The sequence below is a fragment of the Diaphorina citri genome, unplaced genomic scaffold (genome assembly GCF_000475195.1).
Source record: "Diaphorina citri unplaced genomic scaffold, Diaci psyllid genome assembly version 1.1 scaffold141, whole genome shotgun sequence".
In the NCBI taxonomy this organism is placed as follows: Eukaryota; Metazoa; Arthropoda; class Insecta; order Hemiptera; family Psyllidae; genus Diaphorina; species Diaphorina citri.
In genome coordinates, this window is record NW_007377578.1 from 125,673 (window position 1) to 140,082 (window position 14,410).

General features: G+C 37.4%; 1 protein-coding gene and 2 long non-coding RNA genes across 3 annotated transcripts in view; 1 reads left to right on the forward strand and 2 right to left on the reverse strand.

The window, feature by feature from the left end:
* Nucleotides 1-2,008: 2,008 nt before the first annotated feature.
* Nucleotides 2,009-2,655, reverse strand: LOC113465660. The gene is made up of 2 exons (XR_003390291.1): nucleotides 2,346-2,655; nucleotides 2,009-2,218 (listed from the first exon to the last, which is right to left on the reverse strand). It is a non-coding gene; the product is annotated as an uncharacterized LOC113465660 (long non-coding RNA).
* A 12-nt stretch (nucleotides 2,656-2,667) lies between these two features.
* On the forward strand, nucleotides 2,668-3,782 carry LOC113465661. The gene is made up of 2 exons (XR_003390292.1): nucleotides 2,668-2,938; nucleotides 3,055-3,782. It is a non-coding gene; the product is annotated as an uncharacterized LOC113465661 (long non-coding RNA).
* Nucleotides 3,783-4,168: 386 nt separating this feature from the next.
* Nucleotides 4,169-14,410, reverse strand: part of LOC108254655 (failed axon connections) — a gene marked incomplete at its 3' end in the record, with an annotated part of 50,696 nt that continues 40,454 nt past the window's right edge. The window contains 1 exon segment of the mRNA XM_026820371.1: nucleotides 4,169-4,219. Coding sequence (XP_026676172.1) covers nucleotides 4,169-4,219 — 51 coding nt within the window.

Consider the following 14,410-nt stretch of genomic DNA (forward strand, 5'->3'; position numbering starts at 1 on the left):
GATTGAAGAATTCAGTACTTCGGGTATGCGAGCCTAACCATAAACCAGTCTAATATGAAATGCCGAGGTACGAATACGAAGGTTGCTTTTTTATTATTATTTTTGTGTAGATATTTGAAAGGCCTCCAGCTAAGGTCCCAATTGGGCTTCATGTCACCTTACCTCTTTTGCTGGAATTTATACCAAGCCCCAATGCCCGCCACATACGTTCAGACCGTCTCGTCTGAACGTATGTGGCCGAAGAAGCTGAGATCTAGGTCTATCAGACGTGGGTCTCGAGCATTTTCCGCCACAGGTCTGTCGGATGGTCTCAGCGTGCGTGGCTGGCCTAATTAAGTTGTCCTCATAAGGAATTAGCAACCAATAGGCCAACAGTACGCGTTTTGTTCTTGTGGAAGCTGAACTTGGTTGATTTCCACGTAGAATACTGGACTGAGCATTTAAATTTAATTTCAGCTCAGGATTCTTACGGAAAACTCAGTTTTGATTCCATAAGAAAAACATTATACTCAGGCGGTCGGTCACGCGTCCAAATACTAACCACAAACAACGTTGCTTAATGGAGTATTCATGAGATTGTAAGTGTGGAGAAATGAGAAAATAAAATCTGAACAGTAAAATGTGAAATTGTTTTGATGAAATAAAATTTGTATGTCCCTCCATTGACTTGGTCTTTTTTCTTTCTTTTTTGCCTTCGAGATGAAAAAATAATCTACCTAGGTAAATGGAAAAGAAAAAAAATCTTAAAATATTGAGAAAGAAAAAAATCTAATAGAAGGTATTGAAAAAATGTAAGAACAAATTCAGAGAAAAAATTCGCCAGATTTTTTTTCAAGCTTCCAGACCGACGAGCAACAAGGTCCCCGCCCGAATGCCCACCCAAAGTGCCTATCTTTGTCAGCAAACTGTAAAGAGGAGGAGTCAAAATGAGAATCAGTAGTGGGGGAAAGTTCTTCTGCGCATGTGCTAGAACTTTGAGCTTTTCATATGATGCCACGTGTTTCGGTAGCCTGGTATCGAATAGAAAGGCAGTTAAGTAGGAGAATGTTTCCCCCACTCTAGATTTTGACTTAGACTCCTCCTCTTTCGGAACTCCGAAGTTGTGCTACCAAAGTTAGGTGCCGAGGGTGGGATTCGGGTGGGAACCTTCATGCTGAACAGGTCTGGGAAGCTTGAACAAACCTCTCGCAATTTTTTTTTCTGATTTTATTTTTACAATTTTCGTATTACCTTCTATTACTCTTTTATTTTTCAAGTAATTTTCGATATCTTTTAAGATTTTTTTTTCTTCTAAAAGAGTAATAGAAATGAAAACCACACGAAACACTTATAAGATAAGCATACACTCCTTTATTCACTTTTCTTGCAAATAAACGTTATTACAAAAATAATAAAAAATAAAAAAAAGAGAACTTACAAAATACTAGAAATAAATTTAAAACACTAAACACATAAAATTATTTCGAAAAAACTTAAATATTTGTGCCAAGATGGTTTTGTTTTTCGTTATCTTTAAAGCGGGAGTAACACAAATACACTTTGGCCAACAAAGGAAGTGTTTTTGAAGGGGTGGACCATGCTTAAATCTGAGACCTGGAAGAGTTTATCAGACTAGTTGATAACATTTCCATTTCCCAGGTCAGAGTATTTTCTTCGGGTATGAAGTTGAATGCTTTGGCCATATCTTGAATAACGATTATTAGGGGAAAAATAACTTTACTGTGAACTGTGTCATGGGGAAAAGCTGATTTAAAAAATCATTTACAATAATAATAGTAGAGATAAAATTAAAATAAAATATAATAATAAAAAAAATGAGAGTATTATATATGAGACTTGATGTAAAAGTAAAATTACAAAATAAAATATTTATAGTTATGTATATGAAAGTAGTAAAGGTTATATAAACGAGATAGCAAATATATGTACACAACTGGCTAAAGTTCATATTTTTTTAAATACTTAAAATTATACTTTCCGTAAAAAGATCTAAGTTGGAAATGCAAATGGACCACGATTTTATGTTGACTTTCTCCATAAACACAAGACCCTCATTCAAAGTAATCTGGTGTTTCTTCTACTCTGGCAGTCATATTCATATTTTATACGAAAAACTACCTTCAACTTTCATTTTCCCTTCAATTCATCATAGAGCTATATGGAAACTCTTGGAGCGTTTGAAAAAGTACCTGGAACCAAAGTTCTTGACCTGGACCACCTATCATGATGAATTGAAGAGACAACGAAAACAAATATACTTTGAGAAGAAAAAACACCAAAGCACTTTTTTGGGGCGGTTTTCTTTCACTCCAGGGGTCCTGGACACAATGTGAACTTGTGTATACCTATCATGATGAATTGAAGAGACAACGAAAACAAAAATACTTTGAGAAGAAAAAACACCAAAGCACTTTTTTGGGGCGGTTTTCTTTCACTCCAGGGGTCCTGGACACAATGTGAACTTGTGTAAAAAATCAGTATACCTACAAAAAATAGGTAAAGCTTTTGCATAATATAATAATTATATTTTTGCAGGGTCGTGGGGAAATAAAAGAATAGAATCGAACACTTCAAATAATTACAACAATGTGTAGACCGATATTTTCCTCTCGATATTCATTAGCAACAATTGAATACATTGTGTTTCTTCTCAATCAATTATTGGGGAAATAAAAGAATAGAATCGAACACTTCGAATAATTACAACAATGTGTAGAGTTGTAGACCGATATTTTCCTCTCGATATTCATTAGCAACAATTGAATACATTGTGTTTCTTCTCAATCAATTACGTAAACCTTATTAAGTTGGAAAATATGCTTGCACAAGGTAATTTGCATTTTATTCCCCACACAAAATGGTTTTGTTAGGGAATCCATTTTTAGACGTGTAAAAAAAGGAAGAAAATTCTTTACTATTGTTCGTATATTGACTACAGGTCCTTTTTTTATTCCTTGAAAAATAATGTAAAATATTCTGATATTCCATGTAAAATTTTGCAAGGTAAATTAAAAGGAAGAAAATTCTCTACTATTGTTCGTTTATTGACTACAGGTCCTTTTTTTATTCCTTGAAAAATAATGTAAAATATTCTGATATTCCATGTAAAATTTTGCAAGGTAAATTAAAAACAAAAAAAAAATGTGCGCGGAAATACCGTTTTGACTAAATCTACCACTATAATATGTGTAAAATGAAAAGGAAAAAGAATATGGCAGTATAATAATGGATTCCTCGTAACACGAAAAATTGGAATGTAGGAAAGACGAGGCGAACTAAATGGGGAACACAAATTATCTTTAACTTTTATAAAATTTAAATACGTCAATGGGAACAAAAAGGAACTTTGAAAATTTCATTAAAAAGAAAAGTAAAATTGAGATTCAAAGTGAGATGTAAAATAAAGTCTGATAATGGTAGATATAGGGGAAATAAATTAATGGAAATTAAATTAGGACCCTTTCACAGTTAATTTCATTCAAAAAATACAAAAAACCTTTGCACGCCAAATATTTTCGATTTTCTTATGATTTAGAGAGAGAAAAAAAGAAAACATATAACATTAGAGAGTAAAGAGTTTAAAAAAATGTACAAATAAGCAATAATCATAATATTAAGTAGATAGATGTTTGTTTATAATAACGTCATCATGTGAGTTTCTCGTATGTAACATGAGGAAAAACACATAAACATGCAGAATGAGAATATTCCATACACAATACTTATACATCAATATTATATTCATCGTTACATAAAGAATTTCATATATAACGCACACATACTAATGCTAAAGGTTCTAGTTACATACCTATATAATTTCATTCAAATGTTCACACTTTCCATCTTCATTTTTTGTCTAGGTTTTTGTCCTTCTTATTATTTCTTCTCCTCCTTCTCTTCTTTCTTTTCTTCTGATTCTTTTTCTATTTCCTTCTCCTTCTCAGACTGAAATCAAAATCAAACATGGAAAACATTATGGACTATGTTGAGAAAATTATGGGTGGCATAAACAAACGCATTTAAAATGTCAAAAAGTGTATCGAGCTGAATCACTTGTGTTGATTAGGGTTATAATATATATTATAACATAACCATCTCATCAGCTGTCCTCACAAAGTTAATTGCACCGTGAAATAACCAGCAGGAGTTCCTACCAGGAATACATTACGAATGGCAGTTGACCTTTCTTGGATCTGTACTTCATCTTGTGATCGACATTCTGAAACAAGAGCAAGGGGGAGGAAAGAATTAGTCATTATATAATATGTTTAGGAAATGTAGATTATCAATAGCACATCAAGACATTTGTCTTGGAAAAAATGGAATAGAATATCAAAGGCTTTATTTATGTCCATCAAAATGGAATGAGAATGACATATTAAAGGCTTTTTTTTTTCATATATTTATGACAGTGTGCCAACATTGAATGATATTAATCTTGGTGTAATTGGGGGTGAATTCTCCCATTTCACCAAAATATTTTGGTGAAACAGGGAAAAAAAACCTTAGGTTACTACCCTTAAAGACCATCCCTAAAGAGAATTCAGCTCCTAGTCTGCTCCTTTTATTTGTTCTCCATGTGCCTCATGCTAATAAATTAAAAACAATAAAAGAAATGGCCGGAGCATCTGCAGTGGAAAACGCGGAAATATGCCAACCATTCCCCATTATTCATATGGGACTAACATAACCATTTCCATATTAAAACAAAGCGAAATATGGGAGAGATACAGAGGAATTGGGGGAAAGATCAAGAGACGGGATGAGAAAGGCGTGTTGATTAGGGTTATAATATTATAACATAACCATCTCATCAGCTGTCCTCACAAAGTTAATTGCACCGTGAAATAACCAGCAGGAGTTCCTACCAGGAATACATTGAATAACCTATATAACACAGGCCAATCGACGTAACCTGAAACACGTTCACACTTCACAGTCTAACACTGGGGGTCTTATCGTCCCGAAATCGAAAAGTGAAAGAGGACAGGATAGGTATATGTAAATATGTATAGGAGCAAGCTAACTGTTCAAAGAACGAACTTTATCCGTTCAGGATATATGTAGTTCGCCCCGGGCGGGAATCGAACCCGTGACCTAGCGCTTACAAGGCAGACGCGCTACCCTCCAAGCTAAATAAGCCTGTTTCGTGATAAGCTTGGATAGGATTACGGCGGGGAACAGGCACATCTTTCCGGGCCAAGAAGTGACCGTACGCCATTACCCAAGATAATGGGCGAGAGAGGCGGTAGGCAGGAGAAAGATGTAAGAGCTCGTTCACACTACGTACCATGTTTTTTTTTTTTTTTAAGAGACGGGATGAGAAAGGGAGTGAGACAAACAGAGGGATAAAAAGGGAGAGAATATGATAACTTACGCAAGAAGAAAGGAACGTTACGCAACAATAAATTTCCAATTATATCCTACCTCTTTCAGTTCTCTCTCCCTCCTTCACACCTTAGTCTCTCTATCTCTCCCTCCCTTTCTACTCAGTATCCCTCTATCTACCATCATCCTTCTCTAATTTCTTTTACCTTTTATTTACATTTCTCTTTCCTTCCTTCACACCTTTGTCTCTCTCCCTCCTCCATCACTCCCCAATCTAATATCTTTTTACCTACATTTCCCTCTCCTTCCTTCTTTCTCTGGTGTGTCAAAAGGTTGTAAAACCACCGGGACGTTACATTTCCCCACGGTCTTTTCCTTGTACATATTTACATTGAAAATTTTTACCTCCTTCTCTCCCTCTAATTTTCTCCTATCCTTGTGGAACTTTGAATAAGAATGGGACTCAAATGGGTGTCTTTAACTCCTCGGAAGACTCGGAACTTATTATTTATTTAATTTAGCCTTGGAGATGCTCACATAGCTTTTTTTACACAATAAACGGAACAGTGTACCTACTTACCACCCAACAACATTAGAACAGACAGACAACATACACAGTAAGAACTGCGCAGTATAAACAATACATTCATATGTGTACCTAATATAGCAGATAGTTAGAAGGTTGTAAAACCACCGGGACGTTACATTTCCCCACGGTCTTTTCTTTGTACATATTTACATTGAAAATTTTTACCTCCTTCTCTCCCTCTAATTTTCTCCTTTCCTTGTGGAACTTTGAATAAGAATGGGACTCGAATGGGTGTCTTTAACTCCTCGGAAGACTCGGAACTCGGAACTTATTATTTATTTAATTTAGCCTTGGAGATGCTCACATAGCTTTTTTTTACACAATAAACGGAACAGTGTACCTACTTACCACCCATTACACATTAGAACAGACAGACAACATACACAGTAAGAACTGCGCAGTATAAACAATACATTCATATGTGTACCTAATATAGCAGATAGTTATACTGTGGGTATTAAAGTGGGATTTTTCAAACTATCCAACGTCCTTCAGTGAGGATTTGCTCACCCTTGGAGGAGATATTATATCACGTACAGTCGAGATTTCCACCCAAACAATGGGGATAAGTACGTGTAGTGGGTATCCCCAGGTATAATAAAATAAGCTCCACCTTAGTATGCTGTGAAATATGAGCGTGAAATGTCACCTCACTTCAGATTAATGGATGGGACAGACAGGGCAGGAGGAGTGTGTTTGAGGGAGGGGGGGAGGTAAATGGAGGAGACGTCCGAAAACATATTGGCGACTTCATACTTCATATCAGTGTTGAAGTGTCATAAGTACATACTCTCGGGGGTGAGAAAGATTGAGGAAGGGCCTGAGGAAGAGGAAGAGAAGGGAAGGAAGGAAAAGGCAAAGAACTTTATTTCCCTCTTACATTTATGTATCTTTTCCATACTTTAGAAAATATGAGAGACAATATGAGAAGAGAGTGAGAGACAATATGAGTAAAATGGGTGTGAATGCTAGATTTTGTACGAAATATGGATGTACAAAACATAAACCCTCTCAAGAGATCATCTTTTCCCCCAGACAGTCTCTGGAAATTATTATCAACAAATGTCCAGACTCCTGAGAGTTGGTTAAAAAATATCTTTCTTACTCAAGGACATATTACATATGTATGTAGATAACACTTATATGAAGAGTTCTTTTCAGTGCCATCTAGGGCTTTTCTTGGACAATAGCGGTGAAGAGCTCCTGTACTCAATTTAAAATCCCTCTTTCAACCATGCTTTTATCTCGTCTTTTATACCCATTTCTCTCTTTCACCAATCCTTCACATTTCTTCATCTCTCGCTGTCTCCATTCTGACTCTCCTCTTTTCTGTTCCTCCTCTCCCTCTCTTTCCCCTTCCTTTCTTTTATCTCTCTCTCCCCTTCCTTTCTCTCCGTTTTAATGGTGAGAAAGAGCACATACTCAAGTACCACTCCAAAGCGTCAACGTGCTCTTTTATTTAGTCTCTCTCTCTCTCTCTCTCTCTCTCTCTCTCTCATGCACCCTTTCAAGCACTCCCTTCTCTCCCTCTCTTTCTTCGTGCTCTATTCCCATAGCCTTATACCCTTCTCTTCCTCTCTTTCTTCCTTCACGAAGCTACGATCCCTTCCCATATCCTTACACCTTCTCTTTAAAGCATCAACGTGCTCTTTTATTTAGTCTCTCTCTCTCTCATGCACCCTTTCAAGCACTCCCTTCTCTCCCTCTCTTTCTTCGTGCTCTATAGTCTATTCCCATAGCCTTATACCCTTCTCTTCCTCTCTTTCTTCCTTCACGAAGCTACGATCCCTTCCCATATCCTTACACCTTCTCTTCCTCTCTCCCTTTTCATCCCTCTTTTCTCATATCCTTCCCTCTATCCCGTCTCACAAGGGGGAGGACAACTTTCTTCCTTTCCGTCCTATCCCTCTCCCTCTATCCCGTCTTCCAGGGGGGGAACAAGGCCTCAAGTGCCCTTCCGAAAAAATTTAATTGTTCCAACACCCAATCGAAAGGAAAAAAATTAATTTAATGACGAGAAAAACGAATAAACGAGGCTGAGCACGAAAGAACAAACGACTCGGAAATTAATTGAAATTCGTTCCATTTAATTGTTCCAACACCCAATCGAAAGGAAAAAAAATTAATTTAATGACGAGAAAAACGAATAAACGAGGCTGAGCACGAAAGAACAAACGACTCGGAAATTAATTGAAATTCGTTCGGATGATTTAAGAACACATAAAAAGAAGCAGCGAGTGGGAACATATTGAATTATTGACTTCGAGACGCCCCAAATTGGGTGTGAATTGTGAAATTTCATCAATGCCTAGAAGCAGCGAGTGGGAACATATTGAATTATTGACTTCGAGACGCCCCAAATTGGGTGTGAATTGTGAAATTTCATCAATGCCTAATTTTAGCGTCCGTGCCACCTCCCTTGGAGCTCCAGTATTATGTCACTTAGCAGTTCTATACAGTGAAATTAAACTTAAAATAATAATAAATAAATCTATGCCTCGGCTGGGATTTAACCTCCGCTCTCCTGTTTACCAAGCGAGCGCTTGACCACTACTTTAGGTGGTCCCACAATTTACATGGTAAGCAGAAAGCTATACATCAAAAAGAATGCTTAAGAGTAAGTTCCTCCTCTAATCTCTAGCTATACCTCATGAAGCAAGAAGGGTAGAATAGATAGAATAGAACATTGGAAACAAAAATTAGGTTAGGCATAGGCAACTCTACCTCTACCTACATATGTTCCTACAAAGCTACCAGGCCGGATAGGAGCTCAATTAAGTTCATTGGGCAGAAACAGAGTTACTTAAAAGTTAAAAAGCTTACGAAGGGAGTGAAAAAAAAGCAAGTAATTACTATTAATAATAATGAAAAATGAAAAAAAAAACTACAACATGCTATAGGCGTAATTAGGGCAGCTCAAAAGTATCAGACTAAGCCCTTAAAATAATAATAATAACTCTGTTTAAAACCTCCCGCGCCCAAAAATCTTCCCCTCTCTTGCCCAAAAATCTTCCCCACCCTTTTCCAGGGTTCCAATCTCGCCCACTGGGGCTCAGAAAAGCGCAAGAGTATAAAATGCTCTCTCCATCTTTCTCTCTCCCAGCTCTCTCTCTCTTTCGACCAGTTGTTGCTACGACCAGATCAATATGAGTCACCCCCCCCCTCTTCTCTCTGTTTGCCCCACCCTTATCTAACCCCGTTATATTTCTATTCATATAGAAACTGGAAAACTAGAACTGAAATAAAACAGAAACAGCAAAAAATTTAATTCCTCAGATTCTTATGCTACCAAGGCAGAGTCTTTTTCTGACCACAAAGGTTTGATCGTTACCCACCTACTCTCCATTTCCATCAATGGCAACGGTACCTCTTTTTTTCTCTATATTTTCCCTTAATCGCCATTTTTAATTTCCCTTTTTAACCAATCACAACTTTCCTTCTTACTCTTTAGAAAAACTTCAACTCTCTACCACTTTTAAATAAAAATCATAAAATAAACCTTCCTAATTATAACACGATTGAAAAAATAAGGGGGTGACTGACGTTTCCATTTAAAAAAAGGGGCAAAATTTCCCAAGAAAGCACACCAACTTTTTCTTTACTTACTGCTTACTGAATAGGAACGAAAAAATATTTTTTTCCTTTTTCAGAAAAAAATGAACTTAAATAAGCTTTTACTTAGGAGGGAAGTTTGTAAGCAAAACTTTTTGGTCGACATTTTTGTATCCCGACTTTATTTTATCGGGAGTGAAGGGGGAGGAAATTTCGAAAAAATGTCATTTTCCATTCTCTTTCTCCTTCTCACTTTTCTCTATTATCTAAATCTACCATATTGTCCAGAAAGACCTGGAACGAGGGAAGAGGAAGAACAAGACATGAAGGGAGATGGATAAAGAAACGGAGGAAGAGAAGGAGGAGGAAAAAAATGGAGTAAGAATGGGAGGTGGATAAAGAAATCTAGGAAGGAAGAGAGACTGAGGAAAAAAAAACTGGAAAATGGAAGAAGAAAGAGAAGAAGGAGAAAAGGAAGAAGAAAGGGATGTGAAAACAGGAAAATGGAGGAAGGAAGGGAGAGAGGAAGGAGAAACAGATGAATAACGGAGCTCTCCTATATTGAAGTTAATAGAACCAATGAGTGAGGTGAATGCCCTATTCCAGACGATCCCTGTATTATCCCTACCTACCTAATAAAACTCAGCACACTATGGAGTACATTGTTAAATGGAGGAAGGAAAGGACAGAAGGAGAAACAGATGAATAACGGAGCTCTCTTATATTGAAGTTAATAGAACCAATGAGTGAGTTGAATGCCCTATTCCAGACGATCCCTGTATTATCCCTACCTACCTAATAAAACTCAGCACACTATGGAGTACATTGTTAACCATTGACGTGGAACAATGCTCTTTTCTCAAACTCTAATCGGGAGCTTTCAGCAGCATATTGGTAGATATGAATAACCTTCAAAAAATAAATAACAATTCTTAATAAAACAACTATTGATAAAACGAAGATACCAGTTATTATTTTCACTCTGTATAATACACATATTTAGACACCACGCTAAAGGAGAAAGAGAGCGCCAACCCCATCGATTAGATTAGCTTTTCAAACAAGTAGTTCTGATTCTTGTCCTAGCCCAATACAGGGTGGCTGTATGAAGATTCATCTTATTTTCCTTAAAAATAATATCTATGAAGATTCATCTTATTTTCCTTAAAAATAATATCCAAGCAAATGTTGAACATGTTGTGAGTATAGACTGAGACCCCCCCAAAAAAACGGAGGACCCCACAAAACTTGAAATCAAGCTTCTATCAATCCTTGCTAATTTGCAAGGATTTGATGCACTTGGACCCGAGTCCACAACAGATGATTAATATACCAGTCAGCCTGGTCTGTGTTCTAGTATGCTATATCTAGCCGATTCCAGCCTATCAAATAACAGTGCCCAGATTTCTGGTCAACCGAAGGGTTTTAAACCTCGAATCTTTTTTCCTCATGGCCACGGAAAGTGCAGTAGGTAAACACAAGATTTCTATTTCTGTCGATACCCATGCAAATAGGTCAAAAACAAGTCGCACAGAATTAAATTTCAGTGCCCAGATTTCTGGTCAACCGAAGGGTTTTAAACCTCGAATCTTTTTTCCTCATGGCCGAGGGAAGTGCAGTAGGTAAACACAAGATTTCTATTTCTGTCGATACCCATGCAAATAGGTCAAAAACAAGTCGCACAGAATTAAATTTCAGTCACCCTGTAATATACAACTACATTCACTATGAAAGGAGAAAAAACCTCACTCTGTTGGCCCGTTTCCCGGACTCCTTAGTAGGAAAGTTAGACTAGGTCGTTGTATTATTTATTACATGTTTATCACGCATCGAAAAAGAGGGAAAATTATGTACAAAATGTCAGTCAACCATTTTAAGCAATGGCTGAATCTCTGGATATAGGCTTTAAGAGAACCTCACAACGTGTTTTGGTACTAAAGATTGATTATGACTGCTACTATCAACTGTTGGCCTGTTTCCCGGACTCCTTAGTAGGAAAGTTAGACTAGGTCGTTGTATTATTTATTACATGTTTATCACGCACCGAAAAAGAGGGAAAATTATGTACAAAATGTCAGTCAACCATTTTGAGCAATGGCTGAATCTCTGGATATAGGCTTTAAGAGAACCTCACAACGTGTTTTGGTACTAAAGATTGATTATGACTGCTACTATCAAAAACAGATATTTTCGATTGTTACAATTTTAATCGATTATATTACTTTTTTTTTCTTCCTGTAACTTGTAAGATAAGGAAAATAGAAAATTATGGGAACAACGGAACAGCCCCGACCCATAGTCGTAACTTTGCCCCAAAAAGAAAAACTCATCCCTAAAGAGAATGAATGGAGCTTAATAGTGTGTGACGACTGACGAAGCTTTGGACAAAGGAGGTCACCAGCCATTTTTCAAAGGTGTTCAAAATTAGGCAACTTGACGTAAGGGAAGGCCGAATTCTCTATCCACAAAACAAAGGGTAAACAAACAGCCGTGGCATAGACGAAAGTGCGTGTAGAAAATTGCTACCGAGAGCAGCTCTATTAGCGAGAATACAAAGGCCCCCTTCCCAAACCGCCTTGGAAACCCCCGACCCCAACCACCTTGGAAACGGTACCCAAACTCTGGCTGGTACGAAAGTTGCCTTTATTCAGGTCAAGGATAGGCGAAAATGCCTCGAAGAAACGTCAAACCCTTTCAACATGGAGAGGGGGCAAGGACAACCAGGGAAAAAACGCCAAAACGCAGTCACAATAGAAATTTAGCAGCACCTCCACAATGTAGTCGAAAGTAAAACTAACAGTGTCAAAAGACACAAGGAGTTCCAAGAAAAACCCCGAGCTAGTCCCCAAATTATCTAGGCTATCAAGTTCGAAAGACAGAGAGGTAGCCAATAGAAAGAAATAATTAGAACAACAAAATTAAATTAACATTCAAATTTGAAATAAACAAGATTATAGAGAATTCATATGAATGAAAAGCTAACCAAAAGGCCAAAGATATGCAAATTTCAAGAGCTCTATGGTAATGCATGGGATTCTACTAAAAAGAAGCCCCAGACATTACAAGGGCAGAAGAGAATTCGTATGAATGAAAAGCTTACTAAAAGGCCAAAGATATGCAAATTTCAAGAGCTCTATAGTCTATGGTAATGCATGGGATTCTACTGCAAAGAAGCCCCAGATATTACAAGGACAGACATGACTTGAAACTCACATCAATGGAAAGCTAACTAAAAAGCCAAAGATATGGAAATTTCAAGAACTGTATGGTAATCCAAGGGATTTTACTGAATAGAAGACCGACAGTGCAAGGGTTAGACATGACTTGACTCCAAGGATATGGAAATTTCAAGAACTGTATGGTAATCCAAGGGATTTTACTGAATAGAAGACCGACAGTGCAAGGGTTAGACATGACTTGACTGCATATTGCATAATATAGTTCCAAAATAATATCAAAAGCTAAACTAGATGAAGAGAATTAATCAAAACATACACAAACCGGTAAGGTATCAAATTATGCACTGGCCAGCATTGGTAAGTACCCAGACATAAGTTCTCACAGCATTAGAGAAAGGTAAGTCAGAACTTCTCAGACAAAGTGAGTGTATGGTCAGGATACGGAAATTTGAAGAGCTCTATGGTAATACAAGCGATTTTACTGTAAAGAAGCCCGATAGTGCAAGGGTAAACATACAGACATGACTTGACTGCATAATTTCCAAAATGGCATCAATAGGTAAACTAGATGAAGAGAATTAATCAAAACATACACAAACCGGTAAGGTATCAAATTATGCACTGGCCACCTGGCCAACATTGGTAAGTACCTACCCAGACTCCCAGACATAAGTTCTCACAGCATTAGAGAAAGGTAAGTCAGAACTTCTCAGACAAAGTGAGTGTATGTCAAGAGAGAACCATGCACATTAGGCCCGGTGCATACGCTACGACATATATCTCCAATCTCCCAACTTGGTCTTTTGACAGATCGTTAGATGTGTACGCGATATTTGCGGAAAATTTCAGGTCTAAACTATTGAAATTTGCGTAAATATCGCGTTCACAACCAACGACCTGTCAAAAAAAAAAAAAAAAAACAGCTTTGAAGACCCATCCATCGAAAGACTAGTTTAACATTCTTGTTTTCCCAACTCGGTCTTTCGACAGATCGTTGGATGTGTACGCGATAGTTGCTCTAATTTCTAAACGAATGAAATTTGCGCAAATATTAAGAACGCAACCATGGAAGACCGATCTATCGAAAGACCAAGTTGTGAGACTGTGAAACATGTCTTGTATACCGGGCTTTACACACGGCTGTGTGATTTCTTCCGTATAACAACAGTAGAGATACGGCACACAAGTAAACGAAATTGGTTTTAGCAAGGTAAATAAATGGGAATGGAATAATATACGCCACGCTCCACTTATGGCTATTACCGGGCTTTACACACGGCTGTGTGATTTCTTCCGTATAACAACAGTAAAGATACGGCACACAAGTAAACGAAATTGGTTTTAGCAAGGTAAATAAATGGGAATGGAATAATATACGCCACGCTCCACTTATGGCTAATTGCTTGGGTTCCAACAGTGGTACCTGCGTCATATGACTGCTTTTCGTTTGTAAAAAACATTTAGTTTACGAGTCGTCAAATACTTGATAGAATGGAACTGAAGGATAAATCACATTGGTGATCCTCGCTACTGAAGACCATCTATCGAAAGATGTACTTCGTTCAGAAAATTTCTCTGGCCATTCAAAAGGGACAAAGAACCTTGAGCACGTAGCCCTCTGGAAAGACGTAAGATGAAGTATTTTACCTATAAAACTAACTGGCAATGTCCATCTTCCCACATTGTACCAAAAAAGTACTAGTAGAAATGACTTTGGTAATAAGCGCTACTCACAGACGAGACGGCTCACTTAGAGTAGCTC